At 44.2% G+C, this 24,080-nt stretch overlaps 1 protein-coding gene across 3 annotated transcripts in view; it reads right to left on the bottom strand.

The window, feature by feature from the left end:
• Positions 1–24,080, bottom strand: part of dync2h1 (dynein cytoplasmic 2 heavy chain 1) — a 994,370-nt gene that overhangs the window by 272,524 nt on the left and 697,766 nt on the right. For all 3 annotated transcript variants that reach the window (XM_070892150.1, XM_070892151.1, XM_070892152.1), the window contains exons 77-78: positions 11,884–12,044; positions 9,521–9,646 (exon numbers count right to left, since the gene is read on the bottom strand). In XM_070892150.1, coding sequence (XP_070748251.1) covers positions 9,521–9,646; positions 11,884–12,044 — 287 coding nt within the window. The remainder of the gene's footprint in view (positions 1–9,520; positions 9,647–11,883; positions 12,045–24,080) is intronic.

The raw sequence follows: 24,080 nt of genomic DNA, 5'->3' as shown, positions 1-24,080 counted from the left end.
TGGGTTTGAAGAGAACTTTACTGAATGTTTCAGGGGTAAGAAGGTTGGCCCATCCAAACTGAATAGTAACACGAAGGAATCCCATGTTGTGATAGGCCAGTACAAACGTGGATCCAAGTAAGCCTGGCCCCACTCAGAAAGAACCAAATGTTTCCCTATAAAGGGGCAATACCACAAAGGTTACAGGGAAAGTGGCGTGTGGAAACTGATTTTTTTTTAAACTAAAATAACAAGTAAATTAGAACAGCAAAATCAGGAATTATAACATTAAAGAATTTTATTTTGCATAGGCTTGCACAAACATGGAGCCACAAGCCTAGTGCCACAGGGATACTATTAGATTGCCACACCACCTTAAATGGGATCACACCACTAATAGTTATGGTTATTAGGCCAATTCAAACTGATCAAAACAGTTGACATTGTTATTTTTTTCCCTTCTCCCTTCTCACTTCTCACGCCAAATAACAAGTCAAATGGCGGTTTAAAATCAGGGACATCAAATCCAGTATAGAATCATAGGGCCCAAGTTTCGGGACGCGCCTAAAAAGGCGCAGCCCGTTTTTCGCGCCAGAAAGTGCGTCTAAAAAAAACTTCCAGATTCTCCGGCTCCCTGCATGTCTTCTGCAGCCGGGCGCAGCACAGCACGAGCTGTTGAGGGCGGAGCCAGGTCCCTGCGATGAAAACAGTGCCGTGACCTCTGCACATGCGCGCTACAGTGGGCGCGCATGTGCAGTAGCTCCAGGCGCCCAAAACTGTGTGGGAGGTGCCCGAAGCACGCAGCCCCTAGCCCTGGCCGAATGGCCTTACTGGGGCTGCGTGGATAAGGCTCCTCCCACACCCAGCTCCTGCATCCTCCCGACCCGACTCCCGCTCCGCCCCCCCGGCGACCCGACCTCCGCGACTCTCTCTCCCCCACCCCCCCTCCCCGGACCTCCGTGACTCTCTCTCCGCCTGACCCCCCCCGGACCTCCGCGACCGCCTCTCCCCCCTCCCCCCCCACCCCCCCGAGACCCGACGCCACCTACCTGTAAATCTAGCCCGAGGTCTTGGGCCCGGCCATTCAGCCTCCTTCTCTCCCTGCCCCCCCCTCCTCTCCTTCCCCCCCCTCCTCTCCGTCCCTCCCTCTCTCCTTCTCTCCCTCCCCCCTCTCTCCCCTCTCTCCTTCCCCTCCCTCCTCTCTCCTTCCCCTCCCTCCCTACATCCTCTTTCCTTCCCTTCCTCCCTACATCCTCTTTCCTTCCCTCCCTCCCTACATCCTCTCTCCTTCTCCCCCCCTCCATGCTGTTGAAGGACTCCCAGTGCTGCAGTCGGTAAGTAGAAAAGGTTTTATTCATTGATTTAAAAAAATATATATTTTTTTAATTAATTTTTTTTGATTGATTTATTGGTTGATTTATTGATTTATTTATCATTTATTATTGATGATGGCTCTTTATTTGTAAAACTGAAATGTTTAATGTTTGTAAACTTCCCTTTAAACCCCCCCCCCCCATTCCCTACGCCTAATCTGTAACCTACGCCTGATTTTCTAAAATGTAGACAAGGTTTTTTCGAACGTACAAAAATCTTCACTTACAACATTCTAAGTTAGTTTGGAGTAAGTTTTCACTGCCGAAACTTTGAAAACAGGCGTAAGTGGCCGGACACGCCCCCTTTTGAAAAAAAATTCTGTTCCAAAGTGAAACTGTTCTAACTGACTAGAACTGGAGCAAACTAAATGCCGAGAATTTGAATTTCTAAGATACTCCGTTCTACACCAGTTGTTCCAAAAAATCAGGAGCAACTGAGGCCGAAACTTGGGCCCATAGAGTGGTTACAGCACGGAAGGCCATTCGGCCCACTGAACCTGTTATGTCTTGAATAAAGAGACAGACTAGATACTGCAAGCTCAAAGTAAGGTGTGACCATAGTCCTTTATTACAGATCTCAGAGTGCCTCTCCAGTCTGTGAGGCCTCCTTATATACAGATGCTCCCAAAAGATTTTGAGATCCCTTGGGACTCCAGGGGATTAGCCCTCTGGTGGTTAGACATGGTATTTACAGGTTTACATACATAACAACACTCCCCCCCCCCCCACCCCCAAGTCAATAGTGTAACTATTTACAATGTGAGTTGACCTGGGGACTTTATTTCCCTGGTTGATCGTCTTGGTGCAAATGCTGGTTTTGGTGAGTCGTTTGTTGGGCCCTCGCTGGGCTGCTGCGCAGCTGGCCTTGCTGGGCTGCTGGGGGTGGTGAGTCCTGCTGCGCTGCTGGGGGTGATGGGTTTTGCTTGGTGGTCAACCGCTGGGTTGGTTGCCACTGGTGTGTATGTTGGAGGATCGAAAATGGTGGAGCCTATTGTGGGTTGTTCGTAAATCTGAGTTTGGTTTGGTCCAAGTGTTTCCTGCAGGTGAGTCCATTTGAGAGTTTGACCACAAACACCCTACTCCCCTCTATGGCCAAAACAGTGCCAGGAAGCCACTTGGGACCTTGTCCATAGTTCAACATAAATACAGGATCATTCATCTCAATTTCGTGTGACACATTTGCGCGATCATGATATGTATTCTGTTGAAGCCACCTGCTCTCTACCTGTTCATGTAGATCAGGGTGTACTAACGAGAACCTTGTCTTAAGTGCCCTTTTCATGCGCAGTTCAGTGGGAGGGACCCCAGTGAGTGAGTGGGGTCTTGTGCGGTAACTAAGCAGGACTCGGGATAAGCGAGTCTGCAGTGAGTCTTCAGTTACCCTTTTCAAGCTCTGCTTGATTGTTTGAACTGCTCGTTCTGCCTGACCGTTGGACGCTGGTTTAAACGGGGAAGATGTGACATGTTTGATCCCACTGCGGGTCAACTCAGCACAGGTAAAGCAGGGTCCAATGTCACTAACAAGGACATCAGGCAGGCCGTGCGTGGCAAACACTGCCCGTAGGCTTCCAATGGTGGCAGCGGACGTGCTTGCTGATATTATCACACATTCAATCCATTTGGAGTACGCATTTACAACCACTAAGAACATTTTTCCCAAGAATGGGCCTGCATAGTCGACATGGATCCTGGACCACGGTTTGGAGGGCCAGGACCATAAACTTAGTGGCGCCTCCCTGGGTGCATTGCTTAACTGTGAACATGTATTACATTTGTGCGCGCAGGACTCTAAGTCTGCATCGATACCGGGCCACCACACGTGGGATCTGGCTGTCACTTTCATCATTACGATGCCTCGGTGAGTGCTGTGGAGATCAGTGATGAAAGTGTCCCTGCCCTTTTTTGGCACCACTACCTGATTGCCCCATAGGAGGCAGTCTGCCTGTATAGACATTTCAGCTTTGCGCCGCTGGTATGGCTTTATTTCCTCCTGCATCTCTAATGAGACACTAGACCAACTCCCGTGGAGCACACAGTTTTTTTTACTAAGGACAGTAAGGGGTCCTGGCTCATCCAGGTTCTAATCTGTTGGGCGGTAACAGGTGATTGCTCACTCTCAAATGCTTCCATTACCATGACTAAATCTGCAGGCTGTGCCATCTTCACCCGTGGTGGGCAACGGCAGCTTACTGAGAGCATCGGCACAGTTTTCTGTGCCTGGCCTGTGGCGGATGGCGTAGTTGAATGCGGACAACGTGAGCGCCTATCTCTGAATGCGGGCCGATGCATTTGTATTTATCCCCTTGCTTTCAGAAAAGAGGGATATAAGCGGCTTATGGTCAGTTTTCAATTCAAATTTGAGCCCGAACAGATATTGATGCATTTTCATTACCCCGTAAACACATGCTAACGCTTCTTTTTCGATCATGCTCTAGGCCCTCTTGGCCTCAGACAGACTTCTGGATGCATAAGCAACCGGTTGCAATTTCCCAAATTCATTAGCTTGTTGCAATACACACCTGACCCCATACAACGATGCTCGTACCAAATGTTTACAAGCAATTTGTTTGAACAGAACAGCTTCCTAGCTTTCTCAAAGACATTTTCTTGGCTTTTACCCCATAACCATTTATCTCCTTTATGCAGTAAAGATTGCAGGGCTTCTAACAATGTGCTAAGATCCGGTAAGAAGTTACCAAAATAGTTCAGCAGTCCTAGAAATGACTGCAGCTCCGTCACATTCTGTGATCTCGGTGCATTCTTGATTGCCTCCATCTTCGAATTGGTGGGCCTAATACCGCGATTCTTCTTCCCAGGAAATCCACTTCAAGCACCAGAAAAACGTACTTCGAGCATTTTAGCTTGAGCCCCACACCATTAAGCCGACTAAGAACCTCCTCCAGGTTCTGCAGGTGCTTGACGGTGTCCTGACCTGTAACCAAGATGTTGTCCCGGAAGACCACGGTGCGCGGGACCGACTTCAGCAAGCTTTCCATGTTCCTCTGGAATATCGCCGCGGCTGATCAAATCCCAAACGGGCATCTGTTGTAAATGAAGAGACCTTTGTGCAGGTGAAGCCTTTCGATGATTCCTCCAGCTCCTGCGTCATGTAGGCCGAGGTCAAGTCCAGCTTCGTGAACGTTTTCCCTCCCGCCAGCGTCGCAAACAAATCGTCTGCCTTCGGAAGCGGGTATTGATCCTGCAGTGAGAAACGATTGATAGAATCTGTGGTGATTATAAATTAACTGACGGTGCCGTCTCCCTTGAGGACTGGAACAATCAGACTGGCCCACTCATTGAATTCGATCGGCGAAATGATGCCTTCTTGTCACAACCTGTCCAGTTCGATCTCCACCCTCTCTCTCATCATGTAAGGTACTGCACTTGCCTTGTGATGGATGGGTCGCGCCCCCGGAATCAAATAGATCTGCACTTTTGCTTCTTGGAACTTCCCGATGCCTGGTTCGAACAGCGAGGGAAACTTGTTTAGGACCTTGACACATGAGGTGTCGTCGATGGACGAAAGCGTTCGGATGTCATCCCAGTTCCAGCGTATCTTTCCCAGCCAGCTCCTGACGAACAGCGTGGGGCCATCGCCCGGTACCACCCATAGTGGTAACTCGTGCACCGCTCCATCATAGGAGACCTTTACGGTAACACTGCCGATTATGGGAATCAGTTCCTTTGTGTATGTTCTCAGTTTGGTATGAATGGGAGTCAGGACTGGCCTTGAGGCCTTGCTGCACCACAATTTATCAAAAGTCCTTATTCACTGGCTTGCGCCCATGTCCAGCTCCATGGACACTGGGAGTTCATGTAATTCACCCTTCAGCATTATCGGGGGACACTTTGTGGTAAATGTGTGCACCCCATATACCTCTGCCTCTTCGGCCTGAGGCTCTGGTTCATCGTGATCCTCTGTAGATCTGTCCTCCTCTGCAACATGGTGGTTTGCAGGATTAGCAGGGTTTGCAGCTCGCCTACACATATGTTGGAGGTGTCCCATTGTTCCACAGCCCTTGCAAACGTATCCTTTGAAGCGGCATGAATGGAAACGATGATCACCCCTACAGCGCCAACAAGGTGTTAATGGCCTTGTATTCACCACCCTTGATGGTGGACTCGGAGTCATCTGCGGACTTGCAGCTGCAGGCGTGTAAGTCCTGCCCTGTACATTTCGATTCGAAAACGTTACTTTATTCACAGTACTTGCAGCAGCACTCGTGTGCTGAGAAATTTGTTTGGTATTGTCATTGGTGCCGATAAACATCTGGGCTATCGCTATGGCTTTACTCAAGGTTGGGGTCTCTACAGTCAAAAGTTTGCGAAGTATTACTTCATGGCCAATGCCAAGTACAAAAAAGTCCCTGAGCATGTGCTCCAAGTGTCCTTCAAATTCACAATGTCCTGCAAGGCGCCTTAGCTCGCGACGTAGCTCATCACTTCCTGGCCTTCAGACCTCTTATACATGTAGAACCGATACCTCGCCATCAGAACGCTTTCCTTCGGGTTTAGATGCTCCCGGACCAGTGTGCACAACTCATCGTACGCCTTGTCTGTGGGTTTCGCTCGAGCGAGCAGATTTTTCATGAGGCCATACGTTGGTGCCCCGCAAACGGCGAGGAGGATCGCCCTTTGTTTGGCAGCGTCCGCTTCTCCTTCCAGCTCGTTGGCCACGAAGTATTGGTCAAGTCGCTCCACGAAGGTTTCCCAATCAACTCCCTCCAAAAATTTCTCCAGGATGCTCATGGTTCTCTGCATTGTTGCGGTGGGGTTCGTCATTTGTATCTCGTCACCAGTTGTTATGTCTTGAATAAAGAGTCAGACTAGATACAGCAAGCCCAAAGTAAAGTGTGACCGTAGTCCTTTATTACAGATCTCAGAGTGCCTCTCCAGCTTGTGAGGCCTCCTTATATACAGGTGCTCCCAAGGGATTGTGGATCCCTTGGGACTCCAGGGGATAAGCCCTCTGGTGCTTAGACATGGTATTTATAGGTTTACATACATAACAGAACCCGTGCCGGCCTCTGCTAGTGCACTTCAGCTAGTCCCACTCCGCCGCCCTTTCTCCGTAGCCTTGCAAATTTTTTTCCTCTCCCTGTAACCATTGTGGTGTTGCCCCTTTAAAGGGAAACATTTGGTTCTTTCTCGGTGAGGCCAGGCTTACTTGGATCCACGTTTGTACTGGCCTATTACAAAAGGGGATCCCTTCATGTTACTATTCAGTTTGGATGGGCCAACCTTTTACCCCTGAAACATTCAGTAAAGTTCTCTTCAAACCCACATGACCTTGACCTACTTTTGAAAGCCATGATTGATTCTGCCTCCACCACCCTTTCAGGCAGTGCTTTCCAGATCCTAACCACTCGCTGCAAAAAAACGTTTTTTCTTATGTTGCCTTCAGTTCTTCTGCCAATCACCTTAAATCTGTGTTCTCTGGTTCTCGACCCTTCTGCCAATGGGACCAGTTACTCTCGATCTACTCTGTCCAGACCCCTCATGATTTTGAACACCTCTATCAAATCTCCTCTCAATCTTCTCTGCTCTAAGGAGAACACCCCAGCTTTTCCAGTCTACCCATGTACCTGAAGTTTCTCATCCCTGGAATCATTCTCGTAAATCTTTTCTGCACCCTCTCTAAGGCTTTCATATCCTTCCTAAAGTGCGGTGCCTAGAATTGGACACAGTACTCCAGTTGAGGCCTAACCAGTGTTTTATACAGGTTCATTTTAATTTCCACGCTTTTGAATTCTGTACCTCTATTCATGAAGCCCAGGAACCCGTAAGTTTTTTTAAAAACTGCTTTCTCAACCTGTCCTGCCACCTCCAATGATTTGTGCACATATACCCCTAGGTCTCTCTGTTTATGCACCCCGTTTAGGATTGTACCCTTTAGTTTATATTTCCTCACCTCATTCTTTCTACCAAACTGTATCATTTCGCACTTTTGTGCGTTAAATTTCATTTGCCCCGTATCCCCCCCCCATTCCACCATCCTGTCTATGTTTTTTTGAAGTCTATCACTATCCTCCTTACTGTTCACTATACTTCCGAGTTTTGTGCCATCTGCAAATTTTGAAATTGTGCCCTGTATACCCACATCCAAGTCATTAATATATATCAATAAAAGCAGTGGTCCTAGAACCGACCCCTGGAGAACACCTCCAGTCCGAAAAACAACTGTTCACCACTCCTCTCTGTTTACTGTCACTTTTTCCAATTTCTTATCCATGCTGCCTTTTATTCCATGGGCTTCAACTTTTCTGGCAAGGCTATGATATGGCACTTTATCGAATGCCTTTTGGAAATCCATGCACACCACGTAAACCGCATTGCCGTCATCAACCCTCTCTGCTCCCTCATCAAAAAACTCGATCAAGGTGGTTAAACACGATTTGCCTTTAATAAGTAGTGAGTGAGACATTTGACTTGATGTTCCATTACAATATATCAGTAGTCATTTCAGTTTTAGGCTCTAAATTAACTTGTGCAAATTTATATTTCTTTTCATGTCAAATAGATAAAATTAAATGAGACCCTCCTGGAGGTACCAAGATCCCCAGTCCTCAGTATACAGAAATAATTCTTTATACTAACTAAAAGAATAAACCTGCACAGTTTCACACATATCTCATCTGGACAGTATTAGTCTAGCAAATCTAAAAAATGCTCCCCAAGCCAAAATAAATCTTGCTGACACATTGGGTTTTGGTATGGTCTACATTACCTTCATCACACCTTTAACTGCACAGTAGATTTCAGAATTCCTATCTTTATCATCCATTTTGTAAAGCTAGGTGTTGTGGCTTTTTGGATTGCATTCCATAAAAAAACATTTTAACTTAAATATTTTCATAACAATTAAGATAATTCTGAGACTAGGAAAACTAGAATAAAATAAGAAAAAAAACATGTCGAGACAAAACGTATTTACCTTTTTGTCTGTGGCTTCCGTTTAAACATCACTAGTTAGGCTGCTGAAAATTCAAAACGGAGCATGCATGGCAGATGTTGATATCCAATTTTGCATCAGGGTCCTAAAAGTGACATTAGGCCCCAGATTTGCATATTCAAGGCACCTAATGCCTGTTTCAGGCAGGCACTCAGCACACTTGGAAATCGGCAACTTCCAATTTGGAAACCATCGCACTTCCAGGGCAGGAGACTGCAACCCAAAATTGGTCTCCCTAATGTTAATTTTTCACCCAAATCATGGGTGCCAATTTTTCCCCCTTAATCTTTGGTAGTGTTATAGCTCCAGATAAGATCCACCCAACTATTTGAAACATATTCCTGGAGAGTTGGATTTTATTAATCTGTAGAGAACTGCCATTATCCCCAAAGATTAAATTCATTTTCGATTATGTTACATCTTTTCCATGATTTTCTTTAAAATACTAACTTTTTTTAGAAATTAATTAAATGCTATGAAAAGCTTCTGTAAACAGACAAGTTATCAAGGAGAAATACATCATGGAAATGGAATTCATTTTGGAGCATTCTACAATTGGGCTCAAAAAAATATTGTCTAGACTGTTATTTAATGACACTGTTTTATATACCTGTTCCCCCCCCCCCCCATACATGGAACAGTGCCAATCAAGCTGGTTTCACACGGATGAGTTTTTGTGTAAGTCTTGATCATTCATTAGTCTACAATAATACAGGAATAAGAGAACTTTCAATAGGTGTGTTATGAGGAAAGCTTCTTTGAAACCACTTGCAAACATTTGTCCACCATTTTGTGTAATTTGATTGCCACTTTGATTCTTCAGCTGTTAACTGCATAATGTTTTCTTTTCCTAATGCTACAAAATTATTGAAGCATTACGTTTCTTACAATTTATTGCTAGTGGATCAGAAATGTGTCGTTAAAAAAGATAATAATCAAAACAAATGCCTGTTTAATGCCAGTGTAAGAATACTAGAAGCATCAAAGGATTTGACATTCCAGCTGTCATGGTTGACAGGATCACAGTTTTTTTTAATAATGACTTGAAAAATGGCCATGTACAGTTGAACCCAAATGAAATAACTTCTACAAGAGATTTATCCAGGGAACATTTTAACAGATTATAGAAAGAAAACACTCACTGGTTGGCAGAGTTTTAAAAGTATAAAGTTCTGACTGGGTCTCCAAATGAGCTTGAAGCAGTAACACTCCTTACCTTTTCTAAAACTGGCAGCCAGACTGTAACCAGATGCAAGTTCTTTAAACACAACCATTCTCCATTGCGTGCACATTCCTTTAGTGTTTGGATGGCTAAATCAGCTTGACCCTGGCCCATAGCCACCTGCAGATGGTAGAAAGAAACAACATTTTTTGCCTCTGCTAATGCCTTTGAAATGGTAAATATTTAATAATCATGAGTCACTAGTTAAACATGGAGAATGGAACAGCTGTGATACCATACACTAAAACTCAGCTGACCAAATAAAGGTAATATAGCTTATGTACTCTAATAAAACTGTGTTCTGCTTTTTAGTTAAAGATTTATAAAAAACACAATTTAATTAAATACTATCAAATAATTTACATTTAGAATAAGTTCTAGATCTTTGCAGTGTGAATTTGTACATCTTATCTCATTCTATTTTGTTATCTCCCTACCTTGCTATCATAAGCCTTTATCCAAGAAGAAATCAACTAACCAAGAGTTAAAAGTTCATGCTCCTTCATAAATGACATTTAGTCAAAAACAGATTAAAAACATCTGAGACTAAACAGATTCTCTAATAAAAAGATGCCAAACAGATATCGTTCTCACTGTATTACCAAATTACACCCTTGAAAAGTTTTCTGAAATATTTTGAATTCGAAGTGTCAATATTGGAGGTTTAAAAAGTTAAACCAGTACCAGATACAGTTCCAGTTGTTTTTCTATGCTCTTTGTTTCTAATGACAAGAACACAGTTACCAGATTCTGCAATTATTAAAAACCAAGAGAGGATAGGGTTGATTTTCTTCCCTAGGTGCCCGACAGAGCCAACATACTGAGATGCATTGTGAAGATAATAGTGCCCATCATCTTCCTGACCTGGGCATAGCACAGCTCTGCTTCCAGTAGGGCCTAGGATTATCATAATCTTAAAGACCTCTATGAGGTCACCCCCAAGTCTTCTCTATTTAGAGAAAAGAGCCCCAGCTTGTTCAATCTTTGCTGATAGGTATAATCTCTCAGTTCTGGTATCATCCTAATAAATCTTTGTTCCACCTTCTCCAGTGCCTCGAGACCTTTTTATAATATGGAGACCAGAACAGTTCACAGTCCTCCAAGTCTAACCAAGGTTCTACACAAGTTTAACATAAGTTCTCGGCTTTTCAATTCTATCCCTCTAAATATGAACCCCAGTGCTTTGTTCCCTTTTTAAATGGTCTTTTTCACCTGTCGCTACTTTGTGATTTGTTCTTCTGTATCCCGAGATTCTTTTTCTCCTCTACTTTATTTTGGGCTGAAATTGTCCCTTTTTTTAAGCGGCGTTACCACCTCGGTAAGCACCTAACGCTCAGTCGGGGCGGAGGTGCCAACATTTGAGAAATTGCCCTCCTCTATTTTTGTGGCAGTGCATGCTACCGCTCCGCCCGTGTTCCCGCTCTGTCGAGCACCTACTAACCCCTTACCGACCCGTGGCGACCCCCTTTCCACTTGAGCAGTTGGGGGGTACAGTTGTAAGTGACTTAGTGGAAGGTTTTCTCGAAGAGGATGCCGAAGGAAGTGGGATTAAAAGGCGGTAGCTTTCCTGCTCCTCGTGGAGAAGCTGACCACCCACATTCCGCCCCGCTCACGAACGACTTCCATCCCTCAGTCGCCCCAAACACCGCCTGGTGAAAAATAACTTTTAAGACCTGAATTCCGCTCGACTCTCTGCGCCATGGATTGGGGCGGAGAAAAATCATTTGTATCAGTAGGTGCATCCCGTTTCAGTTGGGGGAAAATTTCGGTTGTTAGACTCTTATTTTCCAAGAAGTATGTGACCGCCTTATTCTTCCTATCAAAATGCACCATCTCACACTTATCTATATTGAAATTCATTTGTCAATTACACTCATATTCTGCAAATTTAGAGTAAGACAATCATTTTGGCTTTAAAATGTAACATATATATATATATATATGCATTTCATGCTTACAAAACTAAACGTGTTAAAATGTGATTATGATTTGTCTTATGCTGTTTGATTGTAAATCTGGCTCCTTATGTGTCTCCAATGTTAAGAGCTTTGCTTAGTGTAACAAATAATATAGCACAGCATGGTCATTGCATTCCACATTTATAACCTAGAAATGACTGATTAGCAAATAAACTCTTAATGTTTTTCCATGCCTTTGCTCTGACTCCTATTTTAACAGATGCATTAACCTATTTATAACTGGGCTAATGCCCATGTTAAATAATGGACACAGGAATATCATATGAAAATGTTAAATGTTCATCCGTTAACTTCGCCAACAGCAATTTCTAGGCTAGTTACTGTTATCTGTCAATAACTGTTTGAGAGCATTTAAATATTTCACTCTTACTTCCGTACCTCATGAAAGTTTTCTCTGCCAATAGTTTCACTGGCCAGCTCTTGAAGTTCTTGGGAAGGGTCAGCGCCAGGTGAAATAATGATGAGAACTGGCTCAGCTGCCAGTGTCTCACTTAAAAGACGTTTCAGATTCAAAGGTGGTGGGGACAACTCCTTCATTCCTAAAAAGAAAGCAAATCCTGCTTAATATTTCAAATGATGAAAAATAAACTAGTTACGAAAATCAAAAAAAAAGTTGATTTAAACATACACAGGGAGTGTGTTAAAACTTTCTGCATATGTAATGGTAAAATGAAATATAGCACAAATAGGTTAAGAAAACATGGTTTACACATCTCCAAACACAATAATGGCAAATTCATGCAACATTTTAGCGCTACAGATACATCATAACATTATTGCATAGCCATAGAGCTGTGCAAACTACCTAATTGTGTGCAAATATCTGCAAGTATGAGTTGAAATATAGCACACCATCTGGCACTGACTAAGTGACATACTTAAAAAATAAATGAATGCTAGGTAAAGGCTGGGGGGGCGAAATAATTGCACCTTTTTATAGCCCCATTAGCTCCACCGGGGAGGCGCAATGGTATTTTCACCCGGGAGGGGGGGGGGGGCGCTACCACTTCCTGGTTTTGGGGGGGGGGGGGTGGGCGCAACCAGTGATGATGTCATCCCCGTGCACGTCAACATCTCACTGCCCCACGCTGACCCCTTAACGGCCCGTGGGGGAAATTGCCCCATGGGCCACGAGACTGGCACGGGTGGATGTCAATGCCAGCTTCAAGGGTCGCGAAGCTGGCGGACGTCCGCCACCAGGGCACCCCTTAAAGGGGAGGCATGTAGCGCCCTAAGCCGCCACCTTTATTTGTTGGTCGACTCTTGGGTCAGCTAAACAATGACGGTCCTCACGTCGACCATGCCGCCATTGTGCAGCACTCTGTTTTGGGTGCCGGGCTGCTGTCCCGGTCAATCGCGTCCCTGGTGGCCCAGAGGTAGCCACCAAAGGGCCTGCAGAGTGCACAGTGGCCCTCCCCTTTAATTGATTTTTGGACTCTAGGAGAATCAAGGGTTACGGAGATTGGGCAGGAAAGTGGATTTGAGGTCGAAGATCAGCCATGATCTGACTGAATGGCTCCTAATTCTATGTTCTTATGACTCACCAAGTTGGTGAGTAAGGAGAACATTGCAGCTTATGGTGGTGTGTCATTAAAGTTAACTTTTTGATACATTATGAAATGGAGCTTGCTTGGTTATTCTGAGCAGCCTTCCACCTCCCAAGCTGTCGCCACTGGGGATACACTAGGATAGGAAAAAGAGCACACAAAGCAGGCATTAAGGATTTGAACAAAGGTGATTCATAATTATTTCTGCCCTAGAGATGCAGCTGAGTTGTTTGATAAACTTGTTCTGGATTTCGTGTTGTGAAGTGATGTGATGATCCGTAAGGCTGGACTAAAGGAAAGCAATCAGATGGCGCTAGTAAGGATGGTGGCGATAAGGTTTGTGGGATTGTTGGTGTATTTGGGATGATTTAGGTGAATCACACTTGATTAGCTGCTCTCAGAGCTCTCCACTGGTGGTTGATGCCTCTCCTGCTCTTACTCCTGATGATGCTTCTCCTCCTCCTGCTCCTGATGTACTTCTCATTGACCAGGTGTTCTAAGGGCTGCTCCATCATAATGGAATAGTTGTGGAGCATGCAGCAGGTAACCACATGTCTAGATGTCTGCTCAGGAGTGTACTGCAAAGCTTCTTCAGAACAGCTCAGGCAGCAGACGCACTATTTGAGCATGTAGATTGTTTGATCACATTTCTCATGGTGGCATGGCTCTCACTGTAGGTCAGCTCTGTAACTGTGCCTCGGTCCTTGAGCCATATCCGGAGTGGCTATCCCCTGCCGACAAATAGACAGCATGTAACTTGACAGTCTGGTTGGAATGAAGGTGGCAGGATGAAGGAGTCATGACTGTTGCCAGGATGATGTGCTGCCTGTGGATGTAAACCAGTTCTATGTTGAGGAAATGGAATCACTTATGATTGATAAACATACCAGATGTAGGTGTTCCTCCTGGTGTAGAGAGCCTCGATGACCTTCCTGATACAGCAGTGGACTCCGAATCATGATTTCTCACTGATGTCATCTGCTGCAGCCTGAAAGGAGCCCGTGGCATAAAAGTTAAGGGCCTTAGTGACCGAGACTGCCACAGGCAGTGCTGTTCATGCTCTGGTGTAAGGCTGGTGTTGTGGCTGCGGCATGTGGCATTGCTCGATTACACCTTCCTTTGTGAATCGAAGGTGCTCGAGACATTGCTCCTTAATTAAGTTCACGTCGGAGAACTGCTCTCTTAATACCTCCTGTAGATATATGAGACAGCCAACAGCAGCAAATCTTGTTCTCAGCAAACAAACTTAACTTTCTAGAGTGATAAAGCACAAGAAACTCCCAGAAGTTAGCCAGAAGCTTGAAATGACAAACCAGTGACAAACCTGTAAGTTCTGCATGGCCCCTTTAAATAGTGCTGGTGTGTGATCCTTTCTGCTGGTGCTAGGGCATATCAAAATCAGGAAAAGGTTCTTCAAGAAGTACAGGACCCTAATTTAAATAACATATTCAGCATTTTATATACTTCTGGCATGTGCTACTGGTGCCAAGGTAGCAGCCCGATCCAATCTGGAAGACAGTTCAATTCTGGCTCGTAATGAGCATGCACTTCCTGCCCGCCATATTGGTGGCCATTTACCACCGGAAAAACAGGCACAGCACTGTTGAACCTCCATGCCATTATGCTTTAAACTTTAAGACTAAGGGAAAGAAATTCACTATCGCCCCGTTTGGGGCGCTAACTTTTTAAAGTTTGAAAAGTTAGCACGAGGCATTAACGATTTCAAACTTTAAAAAAATTTGCCACTTGCACTCCAAAAAGGAAATGGAGTGCTAAATCAAGCACAGGTGGTGTGGTGAGTTCAGCAGCGCTGCACACTGGGCCGTGCAGCCCTAAAGCGTTGAAAGGCTCCTTCCCTCCCTTAAAGTGAAGGGCCATTGCTGCAGGTTCTGCAAAATAAAAACAACTTACTTGAACCACGACGGCAGCCGCGATCCCACGCAACAGCCTGGCACTCAAGCAGCGTGTCGGGCTGATTGATCACGGGCAGGAACCCGCATAAAAGGCTGGAGAAAAAAAAGTAAGGTTTTTTTTCTTACTTCGGCCACCTCGCCTTTAAGCATTGGCCCTTAAGTGGCCGATGCATGCCTCCTGCAGCTATCGGTGTTTTTGATGCGCACGGCGATGATGTTCCGATCTCCAGGTGAAGGAGATCGGGGCGCAACACTGTAGCACCACTGCAAAACTCCAGCCCAATATGTCGATGTCATCGCCGTGCCCGGTCACAAAGCAATTTGCACCCCGTTAGCGCCCCCGAGGGTGCGAACAGGAGGCACAAAGGCACCCAATTTCGCTCTCTAAATTTCTTAAATATTACATGACGCTTTCACCCACTGGTGCGAGTGACAAGAACAAACATCAACACAACCTCAAAATGAAAATTTGCTTTGTGGACGCAACTTAGTCACGATTATAACTGTACAGTTTGCATAATAACATTTCAAAAAGACGAAACATTTCCAAAATAATGCAAAAATTCAGTTGCCTTCAGCAATTTGGCATGTACTGTTATACTGTAACCATATACTGAAGTTTTTGGTTATTCTCACACAAGTTCATTTCTTCAGTTCTTAAAAAAATCTTGTGTCTTCAATAAAGTCTTCTGAGATTATCATAAAAATATGTAAAACAAGAGTTTTATGTTTTCATTGTTCCCCATTACCTCTGTGTAGTAAAGGCTAAAAAGAAAAACATGGATTTACTTCATTTTGCGATTTAATTTACAGATATCTTGGGCCCAAAATTCCACATTGCCTTTTTTTGGCGGAATTTAAGAACAACGACCGATTTTTGAAGCCAAAGCAGCGCCTAAAAAAATCCAAAGTTTGCCATTTTTCTTTTTGAATTTGGCGCCGCGCAGAAAGACCTTAGCTTCTGTGGGTGGAGCTAATTGATAGTACCGAAAAACTGAGGCCTGGTTCTGCGCATGCCCAAGTATTGAGGTTTCCAGGGTAACGTGTAATTGTAGAGCTTTACTCTGTCGCTAACCCATGCTGACTTTTCCCGTGCCAACCCACTGAGATTTCCAGCATTTTCTGTTTGTATTCCAGATCCCAGTATCCAGTATTTTGCTTTTGTATCCATGCTGTACCTGCCCTGGGAGTGTTTTGATGCTGAAATTCCCCATCCCAGCTAACGGTTCGCAAATGGCGTGCCACTGTCGCCCCTATCCCTGGCTGAAAGGCTCCCCATTGCCGCCCCTATCCCTGGCTGAAAGGCCCCCCATTACCGCCCCTATGCCTGGCCAGAAGGCTCCCCGCTGCCGCCCCTAGTCCTGGCCGAAAGGCCCCCATTACCGCCCCTATCCCTGGCCAAAAGGCCCCCCCCCCCCGCCATTGCCGCCCCTATCCCTGGCCGAAGGGCCCCCTGCTGCAGCCGCCCCTATCCCTGGCCAAATGGCCCCCTGTTGCTGCCCTATCCCTAGCTGAATGGCCCCCGGCTGCAGCCACCCCTATCCCTAGCTGAAAGGTCCCCCGCTAATGCCCCTCTCCCCGTCTTGGCTTCCCCTTCCCCCACCCAGCTTCTTTGGAAGACAAGTATCGAGATCCTGTGTCCGGCCAAGGGAGCGATCCTGCCGGCTGGCACTCCGACCCTGTGTGCTTCGAGCCCGGTGAGCAGCGGTTCGGGGGTGGAATTTAAACTCACAATTTACTACAATAAATAAAGTTTCTCTTTTTCCTCTGCACAAACATTTTTAATTAATTTGGACAGAATATAAATCTTGTTCCCTCCCTCCAAAACCTGTAACTTAGCTCCGATAAACAAGATAGTGTCTGTAACACCGATTTCTATCTCACTCTGACTTGGTAAGGTAAGGTTTTACAAAGCGGCATTCAAAAAAAAATCCTTATTGGTGAAACATGCAAAAATGGCCAAAAATGGCATTATGGGTGGGTTTGACCGAGTGACATCATAAAAACGTTAACTAAAAAAATCGGCCGTTATCTGTTAAGGACGGTGTTTTCATCATCATAGGCAGTCCCTCGGAAAATGAGTCCTTAGGTGGCTGAACAGTCCAATACGAGAGCCACAGTCCCTGTCACAGGTGGGACAGATAGTCGTTGAGGGAAAGGGTGGGTGGGACAGGTTTGCCGCACGCTGCCTGCACTTGATTTCTGCATGCTCTTGGCGATGAGACTCAAGGTGCTCAGCACCCTTCCGGATGCACTTCCTCCACTTAGGGCGATCTTTGGCCAGGGACTCCCAGGTGTCAGTGGGGATGTTGCACTTTATGATGGAGGCTTTGAGGGTGTCCCTGTGATGTTTCCTCTGCCCACCTTTGGCTTGCTTGCCGTGAAGGAGTTCAGAGTAGAGCACTTGCTTTGGGAGTCTTGTGTCTGGCATGTGAATGATGTGGCCTGCCCAGCGGAGGTGATCAAGTGTGGTCAGTGCTTCAATGCTGGGGATGTTGGCCTGGTCGAGGACGCTAATGTTGGTCTGGTCGAGGACGCTAATGTTGGTGCGTCTGTCCTCCCAGGGGATTTATAGGATCTTGTGGAGACATCGTTGGTGATATATCTCCAGCGAATTGAGATGTCTACTGTACATGGTCCATGTCTCTGAGCCATACAGGAGGGCGGGTATTACTGCAGCCCTGTAGACCATGAGCTTGATGGCAGTTTTAAGGGCCTGATCTTCAAACACTCTTTTCCTCAGGAAGGCTGCACTGGCGCACTGCAGGCAGTGTTGAATCTCGTAGTTAATGTCTGCTCTTGTTGATAAGAGGCTCCCGAGGTATGGGAAATGGTTCACGTTGTCCAGGGCTGTGCCGTGGATCTTGATGACTGGGGGGCCAGTGCTGTGCGGCGAGGACAGGCTGGCGGAGGACCTTTGCCTTACGAATGTTTAGCGTAAGGCCCATGCTTTCGTACGCCTCAGTAAATACGTCAACTATGTCCTAGAGTTCAGCCTCTTTATGTGCGCAGACGCAGGTGTCGTCCGCGTACTGTAGCTCGACAACTGAGGTTGGGGTGGTCTTGGACCTGGCCTTGAGATGGCGAATGTTGAATAGGTTCCCACTGGTTCTGTAGTTTAGTTCCACTCCAGCTTGTTGACTGTGAGGTGGAGCATGGCAGCGAGGAAGATTGAGGCTAAGGATGGCGTTGTGACATTGCCGAAACTTGCAAAATTAAGTTAACTCCAAAAAACAGTGTTAGCTCAAAAAAATGGAGCTAAATGGTGGCGAAGTTTGGGTCCATAGCTTGGCAAGAGTAATTTCAAACTATGATTTCACTATTGCAGCTGCTACCTTCTGTTTTATCCATATCGTCCAACTACTAATTTTAACTCAATTTAACTGGGAAATACAGGTCTTTTGGATTGATATTGCTAAGGTAAATTCTAACTTTCACCGCCGGGTGGAAAACTTACGGCAGCAGATTGGTCAGCTGTTATACAGCCTGCCTGATTATCCATTCAAAGGAAAATCTGGCAGGGTGCGTATGGGCGGCTGATCTGCAATGTTGTGTTTACCATCTGACGGTGAAAATTAAAATCCACCTCGAGAGAAAAAAATAGTTGAGCCAGTAGAATTGAATACGATTAAGGTTAATTTGAATAATTTTACTCCACCTCAAGACAAAACAAAGTTTAAGGTGGTGGAGTGGCTACCTTGGACAGCAAGCTTGAACTCAGCGGTGAAAGCCATCATTTTCGTACTTGTAAGGGGGCTTAGGGAAATAAACAGTCTCACGGTTAGAAATTCGGATCTCAGTGAAAACGGTATTTTTTTGCCAAAATTACTGTTTTCATTTCGCTATCAGGCCAGAAATTCAACCTTTAATTTGAGCAGCGGTAAAAATTGGTGTTGCACGAGGATTCGCGGCGCAAACCATAATCCTCAACAGCTTTAGTCCGAAGCCAATACCACTGCGAGTTGGGCTTTGGGAGGGCAGAAAAACACCAAAAAATAAATTGGAAAAAATAAACCAAAAAAATTCACAAAACATTTGAAAGACACTTATCTGTTGAATCGCTGAAAAAGAATTTAAAAATAAAATCTTTAACTTACCTTTTTGCAGGTCTTCATACTTACTATTGCTGGCAGGGCTGCTACGACAGGTTTTTCCCGTCGGTATTCTGAGCGCAGAATACGGGTGTGGAGAGGCGCAAATTTTTGGCGAAAACACTATTTTGGGTCTTGCATGGTAGTGCTCCTCTGCCCAGTGGTACGTGGAAAGCACCGCCGCAAAACATCACCTATTTTCCGCCGACCGGGTTTTTGCCAAAAAGGGTGAAATAGCACCAAAAACCCGGTCACAAAATCGGCGAATTTCTAGCCTTCAATGTTATTCCTAATGCGTGTGCATGTCCACAGCAAGAAAAACAATCTTGTCCCATTATTAAACACAAGATTGCAGTCTTACTCTGGACACTGTGAGGATGATCATTATAATAAGAGAAATGTTGCACTGATGCAGTAGTAAATGCTCTTTAACTTGCATATAGCCTGCATATACATAAGCTGGAAATACTTGATTTATTTTTATTGAGACACCCAAGTGAAGGGAAAAGGTCCATAATGCATGACAGCATCAAGGTTGCAAAGTGCAAGAGAGAAGACAAGATAGATCAAGCCATAATTCTTGATACCAAAATAAAAACAAATGTTTTTTTCCTTGCATTTGACACTGTAATTTTCTTTTAAATTAAATGTTTTTTTAAATTAAGAAAAAATATCAGAAACAATTTACTTGTTTTACAATGAAGGAACACAGATTACAAAGAAGCAATTAATATGATTTACAATATTGGCAGAACTACATGACTCCCTACCTTTGCATTGTTAATTATGCAGAATACAATTATGCAGAAAAACATTTTACTAGTTGCTGACGAGGTGATCTTTCACATCCTCAGGACATCCCAAAGTGCTTCATAGCTAACAAGTTATTTTGAAATGTAATCACTGTTGTGTGGTAGCCAAACCCAACAGCCAATCTGCACACAACAAGATTCCACAAACAGCAATGAGACAGCATGAGATGGATATAAAGCCATATTTAATAGATGAGCTAATGGATGTGACATTGCTATTGATCAATAAGTTTGAAGAAACAATTATGACTTTAGAGAGGAAGGTAAATTACTATAGGACAGACTTAAGCTGCCCACCATATATTGGACACTTTGGCATCCATTTTACCTCTGTAAAACGGGCACAGCATCACTGAATTTTGAGGCTAAAGTTTCAGAAAAGCAATTTGCTAGAAAAACAGGTAATGCACCTTGGACGAAGAAGCAATTTAAAAGTCATAGGGAGATTATAGTCATAGGGGACTATGCCATGAAAGTAGACAGTCATGTGTGCTGTAATAGGATGGTGAGTTGCCTATCTGGAGTAAATATTGAGCAAAGAACATAAGAAATAGGAGTAGGAGTAGGTTATTTGGCCCTTCGAGCCTGCTCCGCCATTCAATATTATGGCTGATCTTCTACCGCAACCTTACCGCACTATCCCCATATCCCTTGATTCCCTTAATATCCAAAAATCTATAAGGTTAGATGAGCTACTGAAAATGAGAGTAAGGGACTCGGTGGTGGTAGTCCATATGGTGGTAAAACACATAGGGAGAAATAATTTAGGTGCCTTAAAAGACACATACACAAGGATTGCCTCTAAACTCAGAGATAAGGGATGCAACATTGTGTTCTCTGGGATACTCCCAGTGTTTTGGAATGGAGGGGAATTCACTAAGAAAATTGAAGATGTTAAATATTGGAAGCATTTTCAGAAAAAGGATTAGTATAAGGAGGATGGGCTACAGTTCAGCCAAGTAGGAATAAGAACTTGCGAAGAATATTGAGGCAACTATTGAGAATCATTTAAACTACATAGATGGGGATGAGGGTAGGGAGAAAATGGGATTCACAATGAGACAGACTGTGGGGGAGAATGTAGTCAATAGGTGGGTATGGACAGAGAAATCCAGAGTGATACACATAAACGGTACACCAGGAACAATCAGACACTGGGGACTTGAAAGGCAGGAAATCTATATTAAGATATATATACATGAATACTAGAAGCAATAGGATTAAGATGCTAGAACTGAAACCTGTTGTGGCAGGAGGAAACTGTGATATAATGGGAATATCAGAATCATGAAAATGAATGCAATATTCAGGGTATGAAATGTTCAGAAAAGACATAGTGAACAAAATGAGGAGGCGGTATGGCTCTCCCACTTTCTATCGAGGACACTTGGGGGAAAAATTGATTAGCGACCATTTTGAGGTGCTCACATCGCCTGAATGCTAATTTTAGTGCCGGGTGATATGTAGCGCCGGAGGTAGCGATATTGATTTTTAGCGCACCAAGGGAAGCTTTCCCTTCTTCTCTGAGGGCGCTAAGCCGGCAGCGCTACTGAAGTTCTGACGCTAATATACTGTCAATCCAAGTGCTCTAAGAGAAGGTTAGCTGCAAAAAATGAAAATTTAAAAAACAATACAATTTTATTAGCACATCAGAAATACCAAATAAAGTAGAATCAATGCACATAAAGTTAAATAAAACCTCTAAAACTTACCTAATACACTCATCCCTTTCATTAGCGCCACAAGACAGCTGTGAACGGCAGCTTTTTCTGGCATAATTAGCGTCTGAGGGGTAAAAGCCAGGCGATAACATTCAAGTTGGCTTCCGTGACATTGCACACTGGTACAAAATTCCCAGGCGCTAAGTATTAGCGTCGTCGCTAAAACCCTATTCAAGTTGGCAAGCGGCACTAATATTGCTGCGCCCAGGCGTTAAGCTTTTAGCGTCCCACTAGTGCCCTTCACCAGCACTAACAGGGGGTGCTAATCTATTCAAGTTCTCGCCCTTGGGAGGCTAAAAACAGGTTGATTCTGTGAAAAGGGGAGTGCCACTGAATGATTTATTTGAGGTATATATCTCCAATGAAAAAAAAATCCAAACTAACACTAGGATTACACACACCTATGTGAAAGAGATAACAAGGCTATCTGAGAACAGAGAAGTTATTTTAATGGAGGACTTCAATCAATACAATATAAACTGCGACAATCCAAGTGTTTTAGAATCAGAGTTGGTAATATAATGCAGGACTGTTTTATGACTCAATGCATCAAGAAAGCAACAAGAGGCAGTTGAACACTTGCTTCAACATGAAACTGGAGGCATGTGGTCATTAAAATTATGATTTGCTTGTAGATTATTTGTCAAAGATTTTGATTCTATGGATTTGGATTCCTACCAAGAAGGTCTGAGCCATGAAATTCTCCGGAGCTGGAACAGGTTTCACCACCTCCAAATGCCTGCCTCCAACGACAAAAGCTGAAAAATTTGTTGACATCCCTTCCATTTTACTGGTGTAAAATGGGCATCTAAGCATCCAATATGGTGGGCAGCATGTGCACTCACACTCATTCCACATCAGAAGTGCATTGTGCGCCAGGTTGGTAAATATTGAAGTATACTTGTCCAGTGCCAGCGCCTGAAACAGTCACTTTGCCTGTTTCAGGACCCCTTCATGAAATTTGGCTACCCCGAACGCTGCAGATGCTGGGCCTCATGTGTTCAGGTTAACAAAGTCTCTTTAACACATCTATAGAACATAGTACTGGGCCAGAAATAGATGTCAAAACGGTGGCGCTAACAGTGCTCACTGATATTTATGCGCAAATCGCACAGCAACTTCAGGTGAGGGCAGGTGCGCGATTAAACATGGAAATCCAAAATTTGCTGTCCATGATGTGACGCTCTGCCATTAGCTTCGCGAAAACAGCATCTCGCTGTCTGGCTTCCCTTTCAAATACATTGACTGGCATGACGTTCCTGTACTTGCACAGTCGATAAGAACTCAACTCGCCACAAAAAGTTAGGGCTTGTCCATTTTAGTCTAAGTACCCTTTTAATGGCGTGATAAGTGTTATATACTACAAGTCAACCTCTCTTACACTGAAAATGAACTATTACAAGTGTGGAGTCTCATTCCTTCAGGTTTTAATTGTTGTTGGGAGATTTTAAAAATACATTTAAGATTTTTAAACATTTTTAAATCTTTTTTTGTTTCTTCTTTCTCTCTCTCTCTTTCCCTCTCTTTATTTCTCCTTCTGCATCGCATTTAACATTGAATTCACTCATTTATGCTACCTTATTCAATCTTGCACGCTTCATTTCAGAATCGTCAATCTGATTGATTAAGAGATACATAGTTCACTCAGATCCCAGATGCCCTATAGACGGCGCTGCCCATTTCCATCTCGCACTTCCAGCAACTTGCAGGGCAAAGTATTGTTAACATTAAACGGGCAAGGGAAAGTCTGAGGGCCTGCCACAGCAATGTTTGGGCCAGTACCTGTATTTTATTTCTCAGCAAAATCTGTTCTTCCTGTAAGTTAAGCCAAGCCTAGTGTTAGAATATTAAGTATCCCATCTTCCAGTCGTTTACATGGCAAGACTCGGTTGGCCATGGTAGCCATGGTAACGGAAGATATGAACTTTGACAGAAAACTCAAATGGGAATTCTCAGAGATGATGAAAAGAAAATTGCACATTGACAAAATCTGGGAATATGTTCAAAGTTGTAACACACTCTTGGGGTTCTGATGAATGTACACGTCATTTGAACTTCATTTTTGTGCTTTAGGGCACTATCCCATCTCCCAGATTTATTCTTTCTTTTAATCATACAGATGTCAAATTAATATGCTGTTTACTGAAAACACAGTCGGGCAAACACCAAAGTTACGAAACTGGAAGAAAACAATAAACAACACACAAAGAATTAATGGGTCAAGATTCTTATTTCAAACTGCCGACAGTGCAAGCTAGGAATTACAGCATTATAAAACATTGGGTAACATCCTGGAAGATGTCCAGAAAAATCTAGCATTCTGCAGAGTATAAATGTGCAATATGAGTTACAGTCCAGAATGACTGAGAACACATTTTCAGGCAGCTTGTATCATTGTGGAAAAGATGATGCTTGGCAACAGCTTTGTTGTTTAGATAACACACTGATTCAACACATGCACCCAGTTTATGCTTTTGAGGTTGCTCTTTGT

This window comes from Pristiophorus japonicus, chromosome 10 (genome assembly GCF_044704955.1).
Source record: "Pristiophorus japonicus isolate sPriJap1 chromosome 10, sPriJap1.hap1, whole genome shotgun sequence".
Taxonomy (NCBI): Eukaryota; Metazoa; Chordata; class Chondrichthyes; family Pristiophoridae; genus Pristiophorus; species Pristiophorus japonicus.
The sequence above is the reverse complement of the archived record's forward strand: the minus strand, read 5'-3'. Positions and strand labels throughout refer to the sequence as shown.